At 48.0% G+C, this 22,796-nt stretch overlaps 1 protein-coding gene across 1 annotated transcript in view; it reads right to left on the bottom strand.

Moving 5' to 3' along the window:
• LOC145355160 (uncharacterized) overlaps window positions 1-22,796 on the bottom strand; it is a 93,850-nt gene that overhangs the window by 23,585 nt on the left and 47,469 nt on the right. Inside the window, 5 exon segments of the mRNA XM_080207076.1 lie at window positions 2,940-3,934; window positions 5,363-5,599; window positions 10,671-10,755; window positions 10,942-11,085; window positions 22,622-22,708. Of these exon segments, the coding sequence (XP_080063202.1) occupies window positions 2,940-3,934; window positions 5,363-5,599; window positions 10,671-10,755; window positions 10,942-11,085; window positions 22,622-22,708 (1,548 nt within the window).

Below are 22,796 nucleotides of genomic sequence, written 5' to 3'. Positions count from 1 at the left end.
CATGTGCTTTACAATAATAACCAAAATGAACTCCTTAATCATTCTGTGGTTCTCTTTTTAAACTTCCAGATATTCCTTTAATTAAAGATGAGGTTAAATCCCCAGAAAGATAAACCTTAACAGATGTAGCCCAAAACAATGATAAAACATGTCTACAAACATCCACATAAAACACACAGGTTCTCACAGCTCGTAAATTTCAAATAATAAATCCTCAGCGTTCTCTCTCACAGCTATAGCGTCTTAAAGAGACAGAGCACTACAAGCTCACAACTCCCTGATTAAAATAAGATACAAAATCCTTCATTGTAACTTAAATTTTTTTTTAGCCAACTTCCAAGGCCTGATTTTATAGGCAATGTCTTTGCTGATTTAAAATCCCAGACACATTACCACCTGCAAAATCTTTGTTCTTTATCTGGGATTGAGGTGACAACACGATAAAATTTTCACTGTTACTCCAAATTCCTCCAGGCTACGATTGAAATTTCCACATTTAACTGGTACTCATAAATCCTCGATGATAAACTCAAATAGACAAGAGTTTCCAGGCGATTTAGAAACAAATCAACTGTCTGCTCAAAGGGCTAACTTTTCTACAGAACCTAAAGGGGTGAGGAGCGAGCAGAAAAAAAACTTGGCACACAATTACATCACTACATAATTTTTAAAACCTTCTAACAACTAAACAAACTTGATTTTAAATTCCATCTGTTAATTTTCTTGTTATATTCCTCAACCTAATTATTTTAATTTCATCATTTTTTGTTAAGGATGGGCATTTTTCTATAAACTGGTTCACTTGTTTTGTTAAATCTACATGGGCTCGGAGAATCAGAACCCCGATTTTATCATCCTTATCCTTTTTCTCCTTTTGCAATCACTCCCTCTGTTTTGCGGGAGGGTCGTGGGGATTCCAATCAGACCTGATCACTTTATCATAAAAGTAAAATACTGCGGAATGCTGGAATCTGAAACAAAAACAGAAAATGCTGGAAAATCTCAGCAGGTCGGACAGCATCTGTGGAGAGAGAATAGAGCCAATGTTTCGAGTCTGGATGACCCTTCGTAAGCGCTCTTATGAATTGTCATCCAGAGTTCAAGCATTGGCTCTACTCTCCAATCATTCTATCGAGATGTTTCTTGTTCTTAGTTTCCAAATGACCTGTCTGGTTCCTCTCTCGAGCTCTAATTTTTCACTGGCCATGCCTGGGTCAGATTATAACCATTAGGATCTACTCTCAGAGGTCCACTTCTCAGTCCAGTGCTACTTGGAGAATACCATCACTGCACCAACTTTCGGCTCACAAGTCCCTCGCAGTTCATATCGCAAATTTATGATAAAATAATTTAAACAATTCTCGAGAACGCTTCTTAATCAACTACCTGATTGGTCAGAAACCCTATTCACAGATAGGAACATAAGAAATAGGAGCAGGAGTAGGCCATCTAGCCCTTCGAGCCTACCCCGCCATTCAATAAGATCATGGCTGATCTGAAGTGAATCAGTTCCACTTTCCCGCTTTCTCCCCATAACCCTTAATTCCCCTGTCTATCAGAAACCTATCTACCTGTGACTTAAATATATTCAGTGAGGCAGCCTCCACCACTTCAACGGGCAGAGAATTCCAGAGATTCACCACCCTTTGAGTGAAGAAGTTCCTCCTCAACTCTGTTCTAAACTGCACCCCCCACCCCCCCCATCTTGAGGCTGTGCCCTCTAGTCCTGCTATCCTTTCTAAGCGGGAAGAATCTCTCTACCTCTACCCTATCCATCCCCTTCATTATCTTGTATGTCTCTATAAGATCCCCCCTCCGCCTTCTAAACTGGAGTTAACTCTAAACTCCAATGAGATTCGGGTATCTCAGCCGCTGAACACCAGCCGGTCCTGGAATGAGTTTAATTCTAACTCATTCTGAGTAAATATTCTCACCGGGTCCTCTGTCAGTTCCCTGCTAAGCAGCTTTAATGGTCCCTGATTGCAGAAACTGAGCAGTGACAGGAATGTGGTCAAGATCGTCCAGTCCCATAATGCCTCACACTCAATCTACACTCCTTCAATTATAACAGAATATGTGGCTGTGTGTAGCTGCCTCGGCCACGGTCAACCCCAACACTGCCTTCCTGAACTGCTACAGTGCCTGAGGTGTAGGTACACCCACAGTGCTGTTAGGGAGGGATTTCCAGCTACACATTCCAGAGACTGTAGGTGGATTCCAGATTGATATATTCCATTCACACCCAAGGTGAGTTATTCCAATTCCTTTATTGTCCAGGACAATATATTCGCAATTTCTTTAAAGCAAAAATTAAACATTCCCATTTGATTTCAGATGTTAACATATTTTGTTAGGTTGTTGTTTATTGCCAATGTCAAACGGGTTGTTCCCCTTGGAGCAAAGGAGGTTGAGGGGAGCTTTGATCGAGGTGGACAAGATTCTGACCTATTTATAGAAGGTGGACAAAGAAAAGCTGTTCCCATTAGCTGATGGGACAAGGACGAGGGAGACACAGATTTAAGGTTTTGGGTCAGAGATGCGGGGGGGAGTGAGGAAGAATATTTTGATGCAGCGAATGGTAATGAGCTGGAACTCGCTGCCTATGAGGGGGGAGGAAGTGGAGACAATAAACAATTACAAAAGGAAATTGGATGGGCATTTGGGGGGTTCCAAACAGAAATGCTGACTAAATATCTCTGACCTTCCTCACACCCTGTCACTCTGTGATCCTTGTGAAATTTGAAACCAGGTATTCGCAACAAGACTCAAAGAGCATCAGCCCACTGGAGACAAAGTCATGAGACTGTCCAGTCCAGCAGAAAGAAACCCTCTGACCCTCCCCACTGACCAACTGTCAGAATGAACAAAATGCAGTCCTGGATGTAACTGAGAGCAGAAACAATAACAGCAGAATCCAACCCCTGGAATCACTCGTGAACTTGTTGGTGTCTCAGGAGGTGAGATGAAACTCTGAATCCCTTCCCACACTGAGAGCAGGTGAACGGCCTCTCCCCAGTGTGGACTCCTTGGTGTGTCCGCAGGCTGGATGGATCACTGAATCCCTTCCCACAGTGCGAGCAGATGAATGGTTTCTCCCCAGTGTGAACTTGCTGGTGTCTCCGCAGGCTAGAGGAATCACTGAATCCCTTCCCGCACTGAGAGCAGATGAACGGCCTCTCGCCTGTGTGAACTCGGTGGTGTCTCTGCAGGCTGGATAACCGAGTGAATCCCTCCCCGCACTGAGAGCAGGTAAACGGCCTCTCGCCAGTGTGAACTTGCTGGTGTCTCCGCAGGTTGGATAACCGAGTGAATCCCTCCCCGCACTGAGAGCAGGTGAACGGCCTCTCCCCAGTGTGACCTCGCTGGTGTGTCCGCAGGCTGGATAACTGAGTGAATCCCTTCCCACACTGAAAGCAAGTGAATGGCCTCTCCCCGGTGTGTACCCGCTGGTGTGTCAGCAGGCTGGATGAATCACAGAATCCCTTCCCACACTGAGAGCAAGTGAACGGCCTCTCCCCAGTGTGAACTCGCTGGTGTGTCCGCAAGTGGGATAACTGAGTGAATCCCTCCCCACAATAAGAGCAGGTGAACGGCCTCTCCCCTGTGTGAATCCGCTGGTGTCTCTGCAGGGTGGACAACTGAGTGAATCGCTTCCCACACTGAGAGCAGGTGAATGGCCTCTCCCCAGTGTGAACTTGCTGGTGTCTCCACACACTGGCTAATCGAGTGAATCCCTTTCCACACTGCGCGCAGATGAACGGCCTCTCTCCAGTGTGGCTGCGCCGATGAGCTTCCAGGAGGGATGGAGCTTTGTATTCCTTCCCACAGTCCACACATTTCCATAGTGTGTTCATGGTGCAGATGTCTTTGCCTCTCTTTTGGGTGGACAATGGGTTGAAGCCTCGTCCACACACACGAGTACAGTCTCTCCCCGCTGTGAATGGGGTGATATTTATTCAGGCTGCGGAACTGGTTAAAGCTCTTCAGTCAGTGCACTGGAACACTCACTCGAGTGTGGCCATGTGTTGGTGCTTTTCCAGTCACACTGATGAATGAAATTTTCAAATCAACAGATCGAACAATCATTTCTCCTCCTAGATTCAAAGGCCGATGATATTCAGAATCCAAGCAATGTGACTGTCAGATCTAGACGTGACTTTTGAAATTTTAGTTTGTGATTCCTCTTTCAATATCCTGTAAAAGGAGTTTACATTAGTCATCAGTAACGGTACAGGATAGAAATTCAGAACAGACAATTCTAGTTTCTGTGGAACATTCTTTCCTCTCTCATTCCTCAAAAGCTACAAATCTCCATCCCACACACTCTCCCTCCATTCTCACTCTGCTGTATCTAATATTCACCCTCCCAATTCTCCTGAAGGTACTGATTGACAGATCCACGCTCACTGCTTCCTGTCCTGGACAAAGAAATCAGAAGAAATAGGAGCTGCAATCAGCTATTTGGCCCATTGAGCCTGTGTAATCACTCAATGAGATAATTGGTTGATCTCTCTCAGCACCATTTCCCACACTATCCCCTAGATCACTCAATATCTTCAGTATCTAGAAACCTATCAATTTCTGTCTTGAAAATTCTTGATGACTGAGTCTCCACAGTCCTTTGCCACAGAATTCCAAAGCTTCACCGCATCCTTGAGTGAGGAAACCCCTCCTCATCTTAACTTTCTCTCCTTTTTCCTACACTGTTCTACATGATGCTTGACTCCTTTAACAATCCAACATTAGTCTAACTCATCCTGGAATATATTCAATGACCCTCAGCCTCCACTGGTTCCTGAGGAAGACAAATCCATGAATTCACAACTCTCGGAGGGAAGAGATGATTGGAAATATATAATGTAGCTACAGTACAGCATTACAAAAGTAGACATAATAACAAAGGTAATTCATTACAGAACCATAAATACTGTATCTAATCTGTACCATATAACAATTATAGTCATATCTCTGTTCTATGTTAATTTACTGTGTGCTTTAATGAGAAACCAGCCCTTTAATTGTGAACATTTGGAAAGAGCCCATCCTTTTATCCAGACAGATAAATGTGTCAGGCTGAGGGAGTAAAGGATGTCAATGTCTTTAAGAGAGAGAGAGAGACCTGGGCCAATCTCTCCAGAGTCTGCTCCCTCCCTGGATTCACTTCCTTTCCCTTCAGTTGCTGCAAGTCCCCAGTTTCCCCCCAGAATGAGGAAAGAAATGGAAAGGGGGAGTAAAGAAAGTGTTTTACTCACAGATGTGGGAGACAGGAGGAAGTTTCAGTCTGTCTGAAGCTCAATCTTCATTCACACAAAGCCCGCGCCCTGGTTGGCTGCAGGGGGCAGAGTACTTCCGGTCCTCCAACTCGTCCTATTGGGCAACACCTCAGCATGAAGGTCAAGGAGGGCGGGCACAGTCTTGCACATGCGCATCGGGCCCTCTCTCCCTTGGACATGCCCAATCCCGGGCCGGGGGAGGCGGGGGAGACCACCGAGCGGCTTCTGGCTCTGGGCGGAGCCGCCAGCCGGTTGCCCTGGAAACCCTGTCTCCAGGAGGGGCGGGCGGAGGCGGGGCTTCCGTGTCCGCGCGCCGGGCCTGCGCACTGGAACCCGGAGAGGGTCATGGCGGACAATGGAGAGGGAGGTTTGAGCAGGAGGACATCATTGATCACCTCACATTCCAACCTGTATCTTACTGTTGTGTCTTTGACTATAGATATACTGTGTTTGTGAAACCTTCCTCACCATTAACCTGATGAAGGAGCAGCCCTCGGAAAGCCCGTGATTCCAAATAACCCTGTTGGGTTTTAACCTGGTGTTGTGGAGGAAATCAGTGTCTCCCCTTTTTTTGTAGAGTCATAGACGGTTTACAGCATGGAAACAGGCCCTTCGGCCCAACTTGTCCATGCCACCCTCTTTTTTTAAACCCCTAAGCTCATCCCAATTGCCCGCATCTGGACCATATCCCTCTGTACCCGTGTAACTGTCGAAATGCTTTTTAAAAGACAAAATTATAGAACATAGAACATTACAGCGCGGAACAGGCCCTTCGGCCCACAATGTTGCGCCGACCAGTCTTATTTTTTAAAAAAACATTGACCCACTAATCTAAACCAATCCCTTTTCGTCCATAAACCTATCCACCAATCTCTTAAACGCCCCCAAACTAGGCGCATTTACAACTGCAGCAGGCAGGGCATTCCAATCCCTCACCACCCTCTGGGTAAAGAACCTGCCCCTGACATCCGTCCTATAACTACCCCCCCTTAATTTAAAGCCATGCCCCCTCGTGCTAGCTTTCTCCATCCGAGGAAACAGGCTATCACCATCCACCCTATCTAAACCTCTAATCATCTTATATGTTTCTATAAGATCCCCTCTTAGCCGCCTTCTTTCCAGTGAAAACAACCCCAAATCCCTCAGTCTCTCCTCATAGGACCTCCCCTGCATACCAGGCAACATCCTGGTAAACCTCCTCTGCACCCTCTCCAAAGCCTCCACATCCTTCCTGTAATGTGGGGACCAGAACTGCACACAGTACTCCAAGTGCGGCCGCACCAGAGTTGTGTACAGTTGCAACATGACGCTGCGACTCCTAAATTCAATCCCCCTACCAATAAACGCCAAGACACCGTACGCCTTCTTAACAACCTTATCTACTTGATTCCCAACTTTCAGGGATCTATGTACACATACACCTAGATCCCTCTGCTCTTGTACCCACCTGTACTACTACCTCTGGCAGCTTGTTCCAAACGCTCACTACCCACTGTGTGAAAAAATTGCCCCTCTGGACCCTTTTGTATCTCTGCCCTCTCACCTTAAATCTACACCCACAGTTTTAGACTCCCGTTGGATTGCGGATGTGGTTCCTTTATTCAGGAAAGGGAGAGGAGTTAGCCCAGGAAATTATAGACCAGTGAATCTAACCTCAGTGGTTGGTTCCATTTCTTTTCTCATTCTGGGGGAAACTGGGGACTTGCAGCAACTGAAGGGAAAGGAACTGAATCCTGTCTAAGACCCTTGTCAGACCCCACTTGGAGTACTGTGCGCAGTTCTGGTCGCCTCACTACAGGAAGGATGTGGAAGCTATTGAGACGGTGCGGAAGAGATTTACAAGAATGTTGCCTGGATTGGGAGGCATGCCTTATGAAGATAGGTTGAGGGAGCTCGGTCTCTTCTCCCTGGAGAGATGAAGGTTGAGAGGCAACCTGATAGAGGTTTATAAAATGTTGAGAGGTATAGATAGGGTGGATTTTCAGAGGCTATTTCCCAGAGCTGAAATGGTCGCTACGAGAGGTCACTGGTTTAAGGTGCTGGGGAGTAGGTACAGAGGAGATGTTAGGGGTAAGTTTTTCACTCAGAGGGTGGTGAGTGAGTGGAATCGGCTGCAGTCGGTGATGGTAGAGGTGAACTCACTGGGGTCTTTTAAAAGACTTCTGAATGAGTATATGGGATTTAATGGGATTGGGAGTGATAGATAGTTCTGTGGCTTGGCAGGTATGGATGCGATCGGCACAACTTGTGGGCCGAAGGGCCTGTTTGTGCTGTAGTGTTCTATGTTCCACACATTGTTAGTCCAGTCATAGAGACAGATATCCGGAGATTCTCAGCTTTCTGTGTCCAGGGCAGGAAGCAGTGAGTATGGATCTGTCAATCAGCACCTTCAGGAGAATTGGGAGGGTGAATATTAGATACAGCAGAGTGAGAATGGAGGGAGAGTGTGTGGGATGGAGATTTACAGCTTTTGGGGAAATGAGAGAGGAAAGAATGTTCCATAGAAACTAGAATTGTCTTGTTCTGAATTTCTATTCTGTACTGACAGTGATGACTTTTGTAAATTCCTTCTATGGATATCAGAAGATGAGGATATGCAGGGAGAAATCTCAAATCAAATGTCACACCAAGGTCCGACAGATTCACTCAATTCATTGGGACCTGGATATTATTGAATCTAGAAGAAAAAATATTTCTCGTTTTGTCTACTTCAGAAGACTTTAAACATCAGTGTGACTGGAAAAGCACCGAGACACACACATAGACCCTTATCCTTGGAGAGACGAAGGATGAGGGGTGACCTGATAGAGGTGTTGAGAGGTATTGATTGAGTGGATAGTCAGAGGCTATTTCCCAGGGCTGAAATGGTTGCCACAAAAGGACACAGGTTTAAGGCGCTGGGGCATAGGTACAGAGGAGATGTTAGGGGTAAGTAGAGTGGTGGGTGCGTGGAATGGGCTGCTGGCAACGGTGGTGGAGGCGGATTTGATATGGGTTTTTTAAGAGACTTTTAGACAAGTGCATGGAACTTTGTTATGTAGAGGGTTGTAGGTAAGCCTAGTAATCTCTAAGGTAGGGACATGTTCGGCACAACTTTGTGGGCCGAAGGGCCTGTATTGTGCTGTAGTTTTTCTATATTTCTATGACTCCCAACTGAGAATGTTCCAGTGCACTGACTGGAGAAAAGGCTTTAACCAGTTACATGGCCTGAAAAGAACATTGCACCAGTCACAGCAGGGACAGACCATGCAAATATCCGTATGCGACTTAACTGGTTGTTAGACCTGGAGTAATACAATGGCAACGCCATGGCGAATCTGATAAAATGTGGCAACTGTGGAGAGGAATTCAGACAGAAATCTCAGTTGGAAATTCATCAACGTAGTCACACTGGAGAGAGATGATTCGCCTGCTCTCTATGTGGGAAGGGATTCACTCAGTTATCCAAACTGCTGAGACAGTGAATTCACTGGGAAGAGACCATTCACACCTGCTGTGAGTGTGGGAAAGGATTCAGTGATCCATCAAACCTGTAGAGACACCAGTGAGTTTACCTTCAGCTGGGACTGTTCAGCTGCTCTCAGTGTGGGAAAGGATTCACTCAGTTATCTGAACTGTGGAGCCACCAACGACTTCACATGAGGGAGTGAGACCATTCGCCCGCTCTGTGTGTGGAATGGGATTCACTCATTCATCAGCCTACCGAGACACAGTGTCACTCACACCCAGGAGAGACCTTTTAAATGCTCTGACTGCAGGAATGGCTTCAAAAGCTCTCAGGTCCACCAGCACATTCACACTGAGGAGAGACCGTTCAGGTGCTCACACTGCACAAAGAGATTTAAATAATCCGCCCTGCAGACACTCCAGTGAGGGGGGGAGCGACCATTCACCTGCACCGAATGTGGGGAAAACATTCAGTCAGTCATCCCACCTGCTGAAACACCAGCAAATTCACAAGTTATAGAGTCATATAGTAACAGGCACTGACAATACTAAAATTTACACTAGCGTTGGCCCATTCCTAGCACTTTTTAAAGATTGTGAGGTTCCTTGCTTCTATTATATAAGAAATAGGAGCAGGAGTAGGCCATCTAGCCCTTCGAGCCTGTCCCACCATTCAATAAGATCATGGCTGATCTGAAGTGGATCAGTTCCACTTTCCCGCTTTCTCCCCTTAATTCCCCTGTCTATCAGAAACCTATCTACCCGTGACTTAAATATATTCAGTGAGGTAGCCTCCACCACTTCAACGGGCAGAGAATTCCAGAGATTCACCACCCTTTGAGTGAAGAAGTTCCTCCTCAACTCTGTCCTAAACTGCACCCCCCATCCGTTCTAAACTGCCCCCACCCCCACTCTGTTCGAAACTGCCCCCCCTCCCAGGCAGTGCATTCCAGATCATCCTCTGGGTGAAAACATTTCTATTTATATATCCCAAAACCTCCTGCCCCTCAACTTAAAATGATGCCATCTCATTATTGACTTGTCAATGAAGGGGAACAGCTGCTTCTGATCCACCCTGTCCATAGCCCTCATAATCTTACACACTTCAAACATGTCCCCCAACAATCTTCTCTGCTCTAAAGAAAACAATCTGAGTGTATCTAATCTCTCCTTATAGTTCAAGTGCGCCATCCCAGGCAACATCTTGGTGAATCTCCTCTAGTGAAATCACATCCTTCCTACTGTGAGGCAACCAGTATGAGTGCGAACTAGGATCAAGGAGGGCTGCTTCATTGCACTAATGTTCATCTCCACCTTCCCCGCAGCAACAGTCCACCCCCGCACCATGAAGCTCCCTGCTGGAATCGAGCTAATATACTGGACAAGTGAGAAACAGCTCAACCTCCAACGTGTCCATTGCTAGACTATTAATCCAGAAGCTCAGCTGGGGACCCAATCTTGCCGTGGCAGATGGTGGAATCTGAATTTTAACAAAAATTAAGAATCTACTGATGACCGTGAAACCATTGTTGATTAATGAAAAAACCCATCTGGTTAACTAGGGAAGGAAATCTGCCGTTCTTACCCGGTCTGGCCTATATGTGACTCCAAAGCCACGGTGAACATAGAACCCTGCATTGCAGAAAGAGGCCCTTCGGCCCATCAAGTGATGGGATTGACTCAAATACCCTCGGGCAACTAGGGATGGGCAATAAATGCTAGACAGCCAGTGACGCCCATGTCTCACAAATGAATAAAATGAAATGCCAGCCTGTGCACATACTCAGAGACTGATCTACAAACTTGTTGCCACATTCTTTGAAGCATATGAGAGGATGGGCCTCAGACTAAACATCCGGAAAACAAAAATTCTCTCCCAGCCCACTCCAGCTCCACTCCCAACCATCAAGATCCACAGTGAGCCCCTGGACAGCGTGGATCATTTCCCACACTCAGGAGCCTTCTCTCGGCACAGGCAGACATCAACAATGAAATCCAGCATTGTCTCCGATGTGTCAGTGCAGGCTTCGGACGCCTGAAGAACAGAGTGTTCGAAGCCTGAGATCTCAAATCCAGCATCAGGCTCGTGGTCTCAGATCAGCCATGGTCCCCAAACTGCTGGATGCATCAGAAACATGGACAATGTAGAGCCCACACCTCAAACCCCGGAGAGGTGTCACCAACGTTGCATCCTGCAAATCTTCTCGCAGGATAGGTGTACCAATGTAAGCGTCCTCTCCCAGGCCAATATCCCCAGTTTCAAGGCACTGGTCACAATGAACCAGCTGCAATGGGCCACATTATCCTCAAGTCCCACGCAAGACTCCTGAAACAAGTGCTGTACTCCGAGCTCCGCAATGGTAAGCTGTTGGAGAAAATTCCTAAAGGTTAGCCGAAGACACGAAGGTTGGTGGTGTTGTGGATAGTCTGGAGGGATGTCAGAAGTTGCAGCGAGACATAGGTAGGATGCAAGACTGGGCGGAGAAGTGGCAGATGGACTTCAATGCAGATAAATGTGTAGTGGTCCATTTTGGCAGGTCCAATGGGATGAAGGAGTACAATATCAAGGGTAGGCCTCTTAGCAGTGTTGAGGAGCAGAAGGACCTTGGGGTCCGGGTCCACAGGACTCTTAAGTCGGCCTCGCAGGTGGAGGATGTGGTCAGGAAGGCGTATGGTGTGCTAGCCTTCATTAATCGAGGGATTGAGTTTAGGAGTCGGGAGGTAATGCTGCAACTTTGTAAGACCCTTGTCAGACCCCACTTGGAGTACTGTGCGCAGTTCTGGTCACCTCACTACAGGAAGGATGTGGAAGCTGTTGAGAGGGTGCAGAGGAGATTTACAAGGATGTTGCCTGGATTGGGAGGCATGCCTTATGAGGATAGGTCGAGGGAGCGAGGTCTCTTCTCCCTGGAGAGACGAAGATTGAGAGGTGACCTGATAGAGGTTTATAAAATGTTGAGAGGAATAGATAGGGTGGATTCTCGGTGGCTATTTCCCAGGGCTGAAATGGTCGCTACGAGAGGTCACAGGTTTAAGGAGCTGGGGAGCAGGTACAGAGGAGATGTCAGGGGTAAGTTTTTCACTCAGAGGATGGTGAGTGAGTGGAATCGGCTGCTGTCTGTGATGGTAGATGCGAACTCGCTGGGGTCTTTTAAGAGACTTCTGGATGAGTACATGGGATTTAATGGGATTGGGAGTTAAAGATATTAAAGAGAGTTAGTTATGGATATGATCGGTGCAACTTACCGACCGGTGAGTCTGACCTCAGTAGTTGGTAAGCTGATGGAGAGGCTTCTGAGGGACAAGATTTACGAACATTTGGAGAGGTTTGACATGATCAGGAATAGTCAGCGTGGATTTGTCAAGGGCAGGTCGTGTCTTACAAGCCTAGTTGAGTTCTTCGATAATGTGACTGAACACATTGACGAAGGAAGTGCCGTGGACGTAGTGTACATGGACTTCAGCAAGGCGTTTGATAAGGTCCCCCATGCAAGACTTCTTGAGAAGGTGAGAGGGCATGGGATCCAAGGGCCTTTGGCCTTGTGGATCCAAAATTGGCTTGCCTGCAGAAGGCAGAGAGTGGTTGTGGATGGGGCTTTTTCTGAATGGAGGTCAGTCACCAGCGGAGTGCCTCAAGGATCTGTTCTGGGACCCTTGTTGTTTGTCATTTTCATAAATGACCTGGATGAGGAAGTGGAGGGATGGGTAAGTAAGTTCGCTGATGACACTGAGGTCGGTGGTGTTGTGGATGGTCTGGAAGGATGGCAAAAGTTGCAGCAGGACATAGATAGGATGCAGGACTGGGCGGAGAAGTGGCAGATGGACTTCAACGCGGATAAATGTGTAGTCGTCCATTTTGGCAGAACCAACGGGATGAACGAGTACACTATCAAGGGCAGAAGTCTGAGTAGTGTTGAAGAGCAGAAGGATCTTGGGGTCCGGGTCCACAGGACTCTTAAATCGGCCTCGCAGGTGGAGGAGGTGGTCAAGAAGGCGTATGGTGTACTGGCCTTCATTAATCGAGGGATTGAGTTTAGGAGTCGGGAGGTAATGCTGCAACTTTATAAGACCCTTGTCAGGCCTCATTTAGAGTATTGTGCGCCATTCTGGTCGCCTCACTATAGGAAAGATGTAGAAGCTATTGAGAGGGTACAGAGGAGATTTACAAGGATGTTGCCTGGACTGGGAGGCATGCCTTATGAAGTTAGGTTGAGGGAGCTGGGACTCTTTTCCCTGGAGAGACGAAGGTTGAGAGGCGACCTGATAGAGGTTTACAAAATGTTGAGAGGAATAGATAGGGTGGACTCTCAGAGGCTATTTCCCCGGGCTGAAATGGTTGCTACGAGAGGACACAGATTTAAGGTGCAAGGAGGGAAGTTCAGAAGTGATGTTAGGGGTAAGTTTTTCACTCAGAGGGTGGTGAGTGAATGGAATCGGCTGCCGTCAGTGGTGGTGGAGGCGAACTCGCTGGGGTCTTTTAAAAGACTTCTGGATGAGTATATGAGGTTTAATGAGATTGAGGGTTATAGATAGGTTGGTAGGTGTTGATGTGATCGGCGCAACTCGTGGGCTGAAGGGCCTATTTATGCTGTAGTGTTCTATGTTAGAGGAATTTTAAACCATTAGGCATTTCAGACACTACCAGCATTGAGTTAAATGACACTAAGTCTGACCTATAAGCTGACAAGGGAAAAATCTACACACGTGAATGCAGTAAGAAATTTAAACAAGTAATTCTGATTTCAACATGAATTTCCTGAGTTTAAAATGTATGTTAGCTGTATTTTTAAGAGCAATTGTAAGCTTTAGCCAAAGGCAGGCTGCTGCAAGGCATGATGGCACAGGGACACTTACAGACAGGTTACATTCTTCAGAACAATGTGCCAACCTCTTATCAGCAAAGCTTCTAACAGAAAGGTTTTCAAGGCAGCTTCAGGAATAGGATTGATTCTCACTGTCCAGATAAGACAGTGCCTTCTTAGACGTGAGAACGTGCATTTGTCTGGTTTGCCCTGTTACAGAGCAAGAGCCAGTGGGAATATTACCTTTGACCTTTTGTAGCTAAACAATATGGAGGTAGAGTTAGCAATAGGGGGAGGAAGCATCCAGATCCTATGGGCCAATGAAATACCATTATATCAGAAGGTAAAATGGCAATTGGCTAAAGTATATGATGGTAATTAATGATTTATTTGTATTGAAAATGATTGGTTCACACCTGATGAAAGATGGGAGAATTTGATATGAAGAATGTATAATTGATCTATCCTAAGCATTGTAAGTCAGAGTTATTAGAGAGATCAAGATGCTTCTCTTGTAGAGAGATATTACACTGTCTAATAATTTCTCTGTTTGATTGTTGGTCAGATAAAAGGAGCCTTTAAACTGGTCTTTAAACTGGGAGACTGACTTCATGAGTCTTTATATTGTCCGAAGTTTTTGGCAATACCGGGAGTCCATGGTAATGTACCCAGTGTGTTGGGGGGGAATGAATTCAGAAGAATCATTCAACACTCAAGCCTGATTCGATCGACAGTTTATTGAGTTACACCAGCGGGGAGAAGCTACAGGGACTGACCATGTGTAACTCCACCCAATAAAGAAAATCATCAATTCTTATACTCAGCCCATCCCGGCTGGACACATCCAATCAGAATGGTTATAGATTACATACATTATATATCGGTCCAATGAAATGAGTATCTGGGCATCCTGGGGCTTTGTGATCATCTCATGAACAGATAGGTGCTCCCATCATGATGTTTTCCAGACCCTGATATCTACCATCCTTGGGCTTTCTTTATACACAGACTCCCTTCGTTTGAAAAGGGGGGGATTAAAAGTTCTCAAAAGGAAGTCAGCACCCTTCCTTTGTTTTAGTCTAATGACCACATGATCTGGGAATCATTTGTATTTAATAATCTCTCCTTTTAAACTCTTTTTTCTCACTTTTTACTCTTATGTGAGAAGTAACAGAATGACCAGGTGAAGTTAGGGCCAGTCAGTGATAGTAGTGGGAACTTGTGCATGGAGTCAGAAGAGATAGGTGAGGTGTTGAATGAATACTTTTCTTCAATGTTTACTAAGGAGCGAGGCCATGTTTCTGAGGATGAGAGCGTGATACAGGCTAATAGGATGGAGGAGGTAGATGTTCTGAGGGAAGATGTATTAGCAATTCTGAAAAACCTGATGGTGGATAAGTCCCCTGGATCAGATGGGATACATCCTAGCATACTTTTGGAGGCAAGGCATGAGATTGCGGAGCCTTTAGCTTTGATCTTTGGTCCCCACTGTCCACGGGGATTGTGCCAGAGGACTGGAGAGTGGCAAATGTTGCTCCTCTTTTCAAGAAAGGAAATAGGAATGACCCTAGTAATCATAGGCCAGTTAGTCTTACTTCAGTGGTCGATAAGTTAATGGAAAGGGTCCTGAGAGGTAGGATTTATGACCATTTGGAAAGATGCAGTTTTATCCGCGATAGTCAGCACGGTTTTGTGAGGGGTAAGTCCTGCCTCACAAATTTGAATGAATTCTTTGAGGAGGTAACTAAGTGTGTGGATGAAAGTAGAGCAGTTGACATCGTATACATGGATTTTAGTAAGGTGTTTGATAAGGTTCCCCAATGTAGGCTCATGAAGAGGGTAAGGAGGTGTGGGATGGAAGGAAATTTGGCCGATTAGATAAGTAACTGGCTGTCATATAGAAGACAGAGGGTGGTGGTGGAAGGAAAATTTTCAGACTGGAGACCAGTTACCAGCAGTGTACCACAGGGATCAGTGCTGGGTCCTCTGCTATTTGTGATTTTTATCAATGACTTGGAAGAGGGGGCTGAAGGGTGGGTTAGTAAATTTGCTGACGACACCAAGGTTGGTGGAGTAGCGGATGAAGTGGAGGGCTCTTGCAGGCTGCAAAGAGACATTGATAGGATGCAGAGCTGGGCCGAAAAGTGGCAGGTGGAGTTTAACCCTGATAAGTGCAAGGTGATTCATTTTGTTAAGACAAACTTAAATGCAGATTACAGGGTCAACAGCAAGGTTCTGAGGAATGTGGAGGAACAGAGAGATCTTGGGGTTCATATCCACAGATCTCTGAAGGTTGCCACTCAAGTGGATAGAGCTGTGAAGAAGGCTTATAGCGTGTTAGCGTTTATTAACAGGGGGTTTGAGTTTAAGAGCTGTGAGGTTATGCTGCAACTATACTGGACTTTGGTGAGACCACATTTGGAATATTGTGTTCAGTTCTGGTCACCTCATTATAAGAAGGATGTGGAAGGTTTGGAAAGAGCGGAGAGGAGATTTACCAGGATACTGCCTGGTTTGGAGGGTAGGTCTTATGTGGAAAGGTTGAGGGAGCTGGAGCTTTTCTCTTTGGAGCGGAGGAGGATGAGAGGCAACTTAATAGAGGTTTATAAGAGGGATTGATAGAGTGGACGTGTAGAGACTATTTCCTCTGGTGGATGTAGCTGTTTCTAGGGGGCATAACTATAAGGTTCATTGTGGGAGATATAGGAGGGGTGTCCGAGGTGGATTCTTCACTCAGAGAGTGGTTGGGGTGTGGAATAGACTGCCTGCTGTCATAGTGGAGTTGAATGTGCTGTACTGTTCTTTGCTCTTTGTGAGTCATTCTAATTCTGTGGTTGTCCAAGACAATATATTCATGATATTTTTAGTACAGAAATTAAACATTCCCATTTGATCTCAGGTCTTAACATATTCTGTTAATTTGATCATTATTGTCAATCTCAGGCTGGGGTTGTTCCCCTTGGAGCAAAGGAGGTTGAGGGGAGATTTGATCGAGGTGGACAAGATCCTGACAGGTTTAGATAAGGTGGACAAAGAAAAGCTGTTCCCATTAGCTGATGGGACAGGGACGAGGGAGATGCAGATTTAAGGTTTTCAGTCATAGATGCAGGGGTGAGGAAGAATATTTTGATGCAGCGAATGACCTGGAACTCGCTGCCTATGACAGGGGAGGAAGTGGAGACAATAAACAATTACAAAGGAAATTGGATGGACATTTGGGGGGGGGGGTCCAAACAGAAATACTGACTAAATATCTCTGACCTTCCTCACACCCTGTCACTCTGTGATCCTTCTGAAATTTGAAACCAGGTTTTCGCAACAAGGCTCATAGAAGATCATAGAACCCTACAGTGCAGAAAGAGGCCCTTCAGCCCATCGAGTCTGCACTGACCACAATCCCATCAAGGCCCTACCCCCATATTCCTGCATATTTTACCCGCTAATACCTCTAACCTAAGCATCTTAGGACACTGAGGGGCAATTTTAGCCTGGCCAATCAACCTAACCCGCACGTCTTTGTACTGTGGGAGGAAACCAGAGCACCCGGAGGAAACCCACGCAGACACGAGGAGAATGTGCAAATTCCACACAGACAGTGACCCGAGCCGGGAATCGAACCCAGGTCCCTGACGCTGTGAAGCAGCAGTGCTAACCACTGTGCTACCGTGCCTCGCTCAAAGAGCATCAGCCCACTGCAAACAAACTAAACCCTCTGACCTTCCCCACTGACCAACTGTGAGAATGAACAAAATGCAGTCCTGGATGTAACTGAGAGCAGAAACAATAACAGCAGAATCCAACCCCTGGAATCACTCAGGAACTTGCTGGTGACTTAGCAGTGGGATGAAACTCTGAATCCCTGAGAGCAGCTGAACGGTGTTGTTCCAGTGTGAATTCACTGGCATCTCTGCAATATGGATGACCTGATAAACTTCTTTGGGCAGTGAGAGTTAAGGGGTTAACATCCCATGAATCTCCTATGATCTTGGCCATTTGTAAAAAAAAAAGGTGTGCAAGCTGAGCTCCTGCAAAAGTGCAAACGCAGCTGGTTACTGTAAGATAAATTCTTAGCTTGAAAGCTGTGATTAACTGCATCTGACTGTTTGGAACAATTTGTACTGGTATCAGCGCATATTCCCTATTCTGAACTCTCACCCCATCCTTGCAAGTAACTCCATCTCGAGTAAACCGGTTTAGACGGGACTCGGCTCATGCTGCATTTGTTTGAAGGGGATAACATTCGCTTTGTGGGCAAGGCAGCATCCCAAGATATATGGGAACAGTTACTATCTCACACTCAAGCAATGGTGGACGTGCAGTTTCGCTGGCGACTGAAATGTGTCTTTGACATATTTGTGGTTTTACTCACATACTCTCTTTGTACTTACTCTTGCTGACCTGGGTGCAGTTATACCGTATGTACATGACTAATTGCAGTAAAAAGAGTATAAAGGGAGGGACTGCCCCCTGTTTGAAGAGCATCGCTCGGTTGGTCAGTGGGGAAGGTCAGAGGGTTTAGTTTGCCTCCAATGGGCTGATGCTCTCTGAGTTAGTAAAGCAATCCTCCAGAAGCTTGTACTTGCTTGAAAATAAAGGACTGGGTTTTCTTATACAGATCAGTGCCTTGCCCTTGCATCAAGTACGTAAGGGTCTCTGAAAAATGAACCTGACAAGAGCAGCTGAGTGGTCTGTCTTCAGTGTGAATGCACTGGTGGTCCATCAGATCCCTTGAGCCGCTCCCACAATCAGAGCATTTAAAGGATCTCTCTGGGTGTGAGTAAAGTTGTGTCTCTGCAGGCTGGACAATTGAGTAAATCCCTTCCACACTCAGTGCAGATGAAGGGTTCTCTCGCTGGTGTGAACATATTCATGTGTCTGTCGGGTAGATGACTCACCAAATTGCTTCTCAAACAGAGCAGGTGAATGCTCACTCTCCAGTGTGACACCATGGAAAATGGGTGTCACTGGCTGGCTAGCATTTATTGCCAATCCTTAGTTGCCCCTTGAGAAGGTGTTGGTGAGCTGTCTTCTTGAATCGCTGCAGACCCTGTGCTGTGGGTTGATCCACAATGCCGTTAGGGAGGGAATTCCAGGATTTTGACCCAGCGACTGTAAAGGAATGGCGATATACTTCCAAGTCAGGACAGTGAGTGGCTTGGACAGAAAGGGTGGTCTTCCCATGTATCTGCTGCTCTTGTCCTTCTACATGAAAATGGTTGTGAGTTTGGTAGGTATTATCCAATGATCTTTGGTGTATTGCTGCAGTGTATCTCGTAGATGGTACACACTACTGAGCATTGCTGGTGGAGGGAGAGATGTTTGTAGATATGGTGCCAATCAAGCGGGCTGTTTGGCTCGATTTCCGGCTCGGGTCACTGTCTGGGTGGAGTTTGCACATTCTCCTCGTGTCTGCGTGGGTTTCCTTGGGTACTCCGGTTTCCTCCCACAGTCCAAAGATGGGCGGTTAGGTTGATTGGCAATGCTGAAATTGCCCCTTAGTGTCCAGGGATGTATAGGTTAGCAGGTAAAATATGTAAGGATATGGGGATAGGGCCTGGGTGGGATTGTGTTCGGTGCAGACTCGATGGGTCAAAGGGCCTCTTTCTGCACTGTAGGGATTCTATGATATTATTGATTCAAGGGTTAAAAGTGGGATTTGTGAGTCATCTGGGGCTTTGCAATTTGAACTCTAGTTGTGGAGGCACTGATGGGGCAGGATTTTGGGAATTCAGGAACCTGAAGAAGATTCACATTTCTACCTGGAGTAATCGCCCAATTGAGGGGGTGAAAGTCCCTCGTGTTTCATCAGTTTTCCTTTGCGTTTAAATAAACATTCAGAGTAATTGCTATCTCAGAGTCCTGTCTTGCCCGATGGTTAAATATCTTTTGAATTAAAGTGCTTTCAAGAACTAATTTGGATCTGAGTAACTGGGCAACCGAATTAAACCAAGACGAGATATTAATCGATTTATTGAGTTGTAAATCAGGGGACAGCACACAGTCCAGGGTGGCATGGTAGCAAGTGGTTAGCACTGTTGCTTCACAACTCCAGGGACCTGGTTCGATTCCTGGCTCGGGTCACTCTCTGTGTGGAGTTTACACATTCTCCTCGTGTCTGCGTGGGTTTCCTCCCACAGTCCAAAAATATGCAGGTTAGGTTGATTGGCCATGCTAAAAAAATTGCCCCCGAGTGCCCTGAGATGTGTGGATTAGTGGGTAAATATGTAGGGAGATGGGGGTAGGGCCTGGGTGGGATTGTGGTCGGTGCAGACTCGATGGGCCAAATGGCCTCTTTCTTTGATTAATTCTATACTCTTTTTCATACTAACAGAGAACCTCGAGAAAGTTCAACAAAGATTCACATGTATCACACCAGAACTGAGTGTGTTTAAATTACAGGATAGATTAAACAGGCTGGGAATGTTTTCTCCAGGAAAGTGAAGGCTAAAGATTGACCTGATAGAAACTTTAATGAGTGTGATAGGGTTGATATTATCATGTCACCACTGTCATTACAGGGGCATACACGCGGTGGGTCGTGCGAGGGCTGCCCTTGGATGTTCCTTCGAGAGTTGCCTAGTGCTTCACGTTGTTAGTGTACGCTTAAATTGGACCATCTGACGGGCAACACGACAGCTCAGTGACTATCACTGTTTGCTGTGCAGTTACAGGGACCCGGGTCGGATCTCCGACTTGGATCGGTGTCTGTGGGAGTTTGCACATTCTCCCCGTGTTTGCGTGGGTTTTCTCCGGGTGCTCCGGTTTCCTCCCACACCCCAAAAATGTGCGTTTAGGCTGACTGGTGTCAATAAATTGTCCCTAAATTGGGACCTGGACAAAAGTCACAGGTAGAAGAAGGATTGGAATGAGGCACTCACTGAGCGTTAAAGTGGGCAGCGAGGGCTTGTAGGGCCAAAGGGCCTGTTTCCTGTGCTGTGTTGTTCCTTGTTCCATAAATCTTTGTCCCCTACACACTCCCCACTTCATAATGATTGTAACCCTAATTCATCATCCTGTCTTCCTCCTGCATTTTCCCTAATCCTCCTCCCTTGAATCTCGGCATGCAGACCCACACTTCCTTGTAGGTGGCAACTTAGGTGGATAAGATGATCAAGAATATGTATGGCATACTGGCCTTCATCAAAGAACAGGACAGCACAGGAAACAGGCCCTTCGGCCCTCCAAGCCTGCACCACTCATTGGTCCAACTAGACCATTCGTTTGTATCCCTCCATTCCCAGTCTTTTCATGTGACTATCCAGATAAGTCTTAAACGATCCCAGCGTGTCCGCCTCTACCTCCTTGCTTGGCAGTGCATTCCAGGTCCCTACCATCCCCCATCCCCTCTCACCCTCCCCTCCCCAACCCCTCCCATCCACTCCCTCCCCACTCCCCATCCTCTCTCACCCTCCCCTCCCACTCCCCTCCACACATCTTTTCCCCCCTCCCCACACCTCTCCCTCCTCCCCTCCCCACACCTCTCTCTCCTCCCCTCCCCACACCTCTCCCCCCTCCCCTCATCTCTCCCCCCTCCCCTCCCCAATTCCTCCCATCCCCTCCCACCCTCCCCCCCATACCCTCCCACCCTCCCCCCCATACCCTCCCACCCTCCCCCCCACCCTCCCCCCCATACCCTCCCACCCTCCCCCCCATCTCTTGCCACCCTCCCCTCCCCCCTCCCCTCCCCACCCCACCTTCCCCCAATCCCCTGCCACCCTCCCCTCCCCCATCCCCTGCCCCTTCCCCCCCATCCCCTCCCCATCCCACCCCACCCTCCCCTCCCCATCCCACCCTCCCCTCCCCATCCCATCTCACCCTCCCCTCCCCATCCCACCCTCCCCTCCCCATCCCATCTCACCCTCCCCTCCCCATCCCATCTCACCCTCCCCTCCCCATCCCATCTCACCCTCCCCTCCCCATCCCATCTCACCCTCCCCTCCCCATCTCACCCTCCCCTCCCCATCCCTCCATCCCCACACCTCTCCCCCATCCCCTCCCCACACCTCTCCCCGTCCCCTCCCCACACCTCTCCCCATCCCATCCCCTCCCCACACCTCTCCCTCCTCCCCTCTCCAACCCCTCCCCTCCCCAACTCCTCCCCTCCCCAACTCCTCCCATCCCCTCCCCTCCCCCGTGCCATCCCCTCCCCTCCCACCTCCATCCCACCCCACCCTCCCCCCCCACCACCCTCCCCTCTCCATCCCACCCTCCCCCATCCCCTGCCCCGCCCCCCCTCCCCCATCCCCCGCCCCTCCCCCCCTCCCCCATCCCCCCCACCCCTCCCCCATCCCCTGCCCCTCCCCCTCCCCTCCCCATCACCTCCCACCCTCCCCATCTCATCCCCTCTCCCCTACCCCATCCTCTCCTCTCCCCTACCCCATCCTCCCCGCCTCTCTCCCCCATCCCCCGCCTCCCACCCTCCCCTCCCCTCCCCCACCCCTTTCTCCACTCGCCTCCTCTCTCCACTCCCCTCCTCCTCCTCCCCACGCCTCCCCCTCATCCCCACTCCCGACCTCCTCCCCACCTCTTCCCCACTCTCCTCCTCCTCCCCACCTCTTCCCCACTCCCCTCCCACCCTATTCCTTCTCCCTCCCCCTCCCCTTCTCCCTCCCCCTCTCCTTCCCCTTCCCCCTCCCCTTCTTCTTCCCCCTACTCCCTCCTCCCCCCCCACCCTCCGCTCCTCTTCTCCATCCCCTTCCCTGTCCCCTCCCCCCACTCCCAGCCCCCACTCCCAGCCTCCACGCCACTCCCATAATGTGGGCAGCACGGTAGCACAGTAGTTAGCACTGCTGCTTCACAGCTCCAGGGTCCTGGGTTCGATTCCCTGCTCGGGTCACTGTCTGTGTGGAGTTTGCACATTCTCCTCGTGTCTGCGTGGGTTTTAAAGATGTGTGGGTTAGGTTGATTGGCCATGCTAAGAAATTGCCCGTTAGTGTTCAGGGATGTGTAGGTTGGAGGGATTAGTGGGTATAATATGTAGGGATATAGGGGTAGGGCCTGGGTGGGATTGTGTTGGGTACAGACTCGATGGGCTGAAGGGCCTCTTTCTGCCCTGTAGGGTTCTATGGTTCTCTCTCCCCCAGCAGTTCGGACACTGGCCTCCGGATCAGTCATTGCGCTGCGGCTCCCACAATCCTTTGCGTTGGAGAGGCCGCTCCATCCGCATCGCCGGTGGGCAGCCCGGGACTGCGCATGTCCAAGGGAAAAGGAGCAACCGCGCATGTGCGGGAGAGGACCCGCCCCTTTACCTGCAGGGGTGAGGTATTGTCCAATA

Source organism: Carcharhinus amblyrhynchos, chromosome 18 (genome assembly GCF_965287045.1).
Source record: "Carcharhinus amblyrhynchos chromosome 18, sCarAmb.v2.hapA, whole genome shotgun sequence".
Classification (NCBI taxonomy): Eukaryota; Metazoa; Chordata; class Chondrichthyes; order Carcharhiniformes; family Carcharhinidae; genus Carcharhinus; species Carcharhinus amblyrhynchos.
This window is presented reverse-complemented; position numbering and strand designations above follow the sequence as displayed.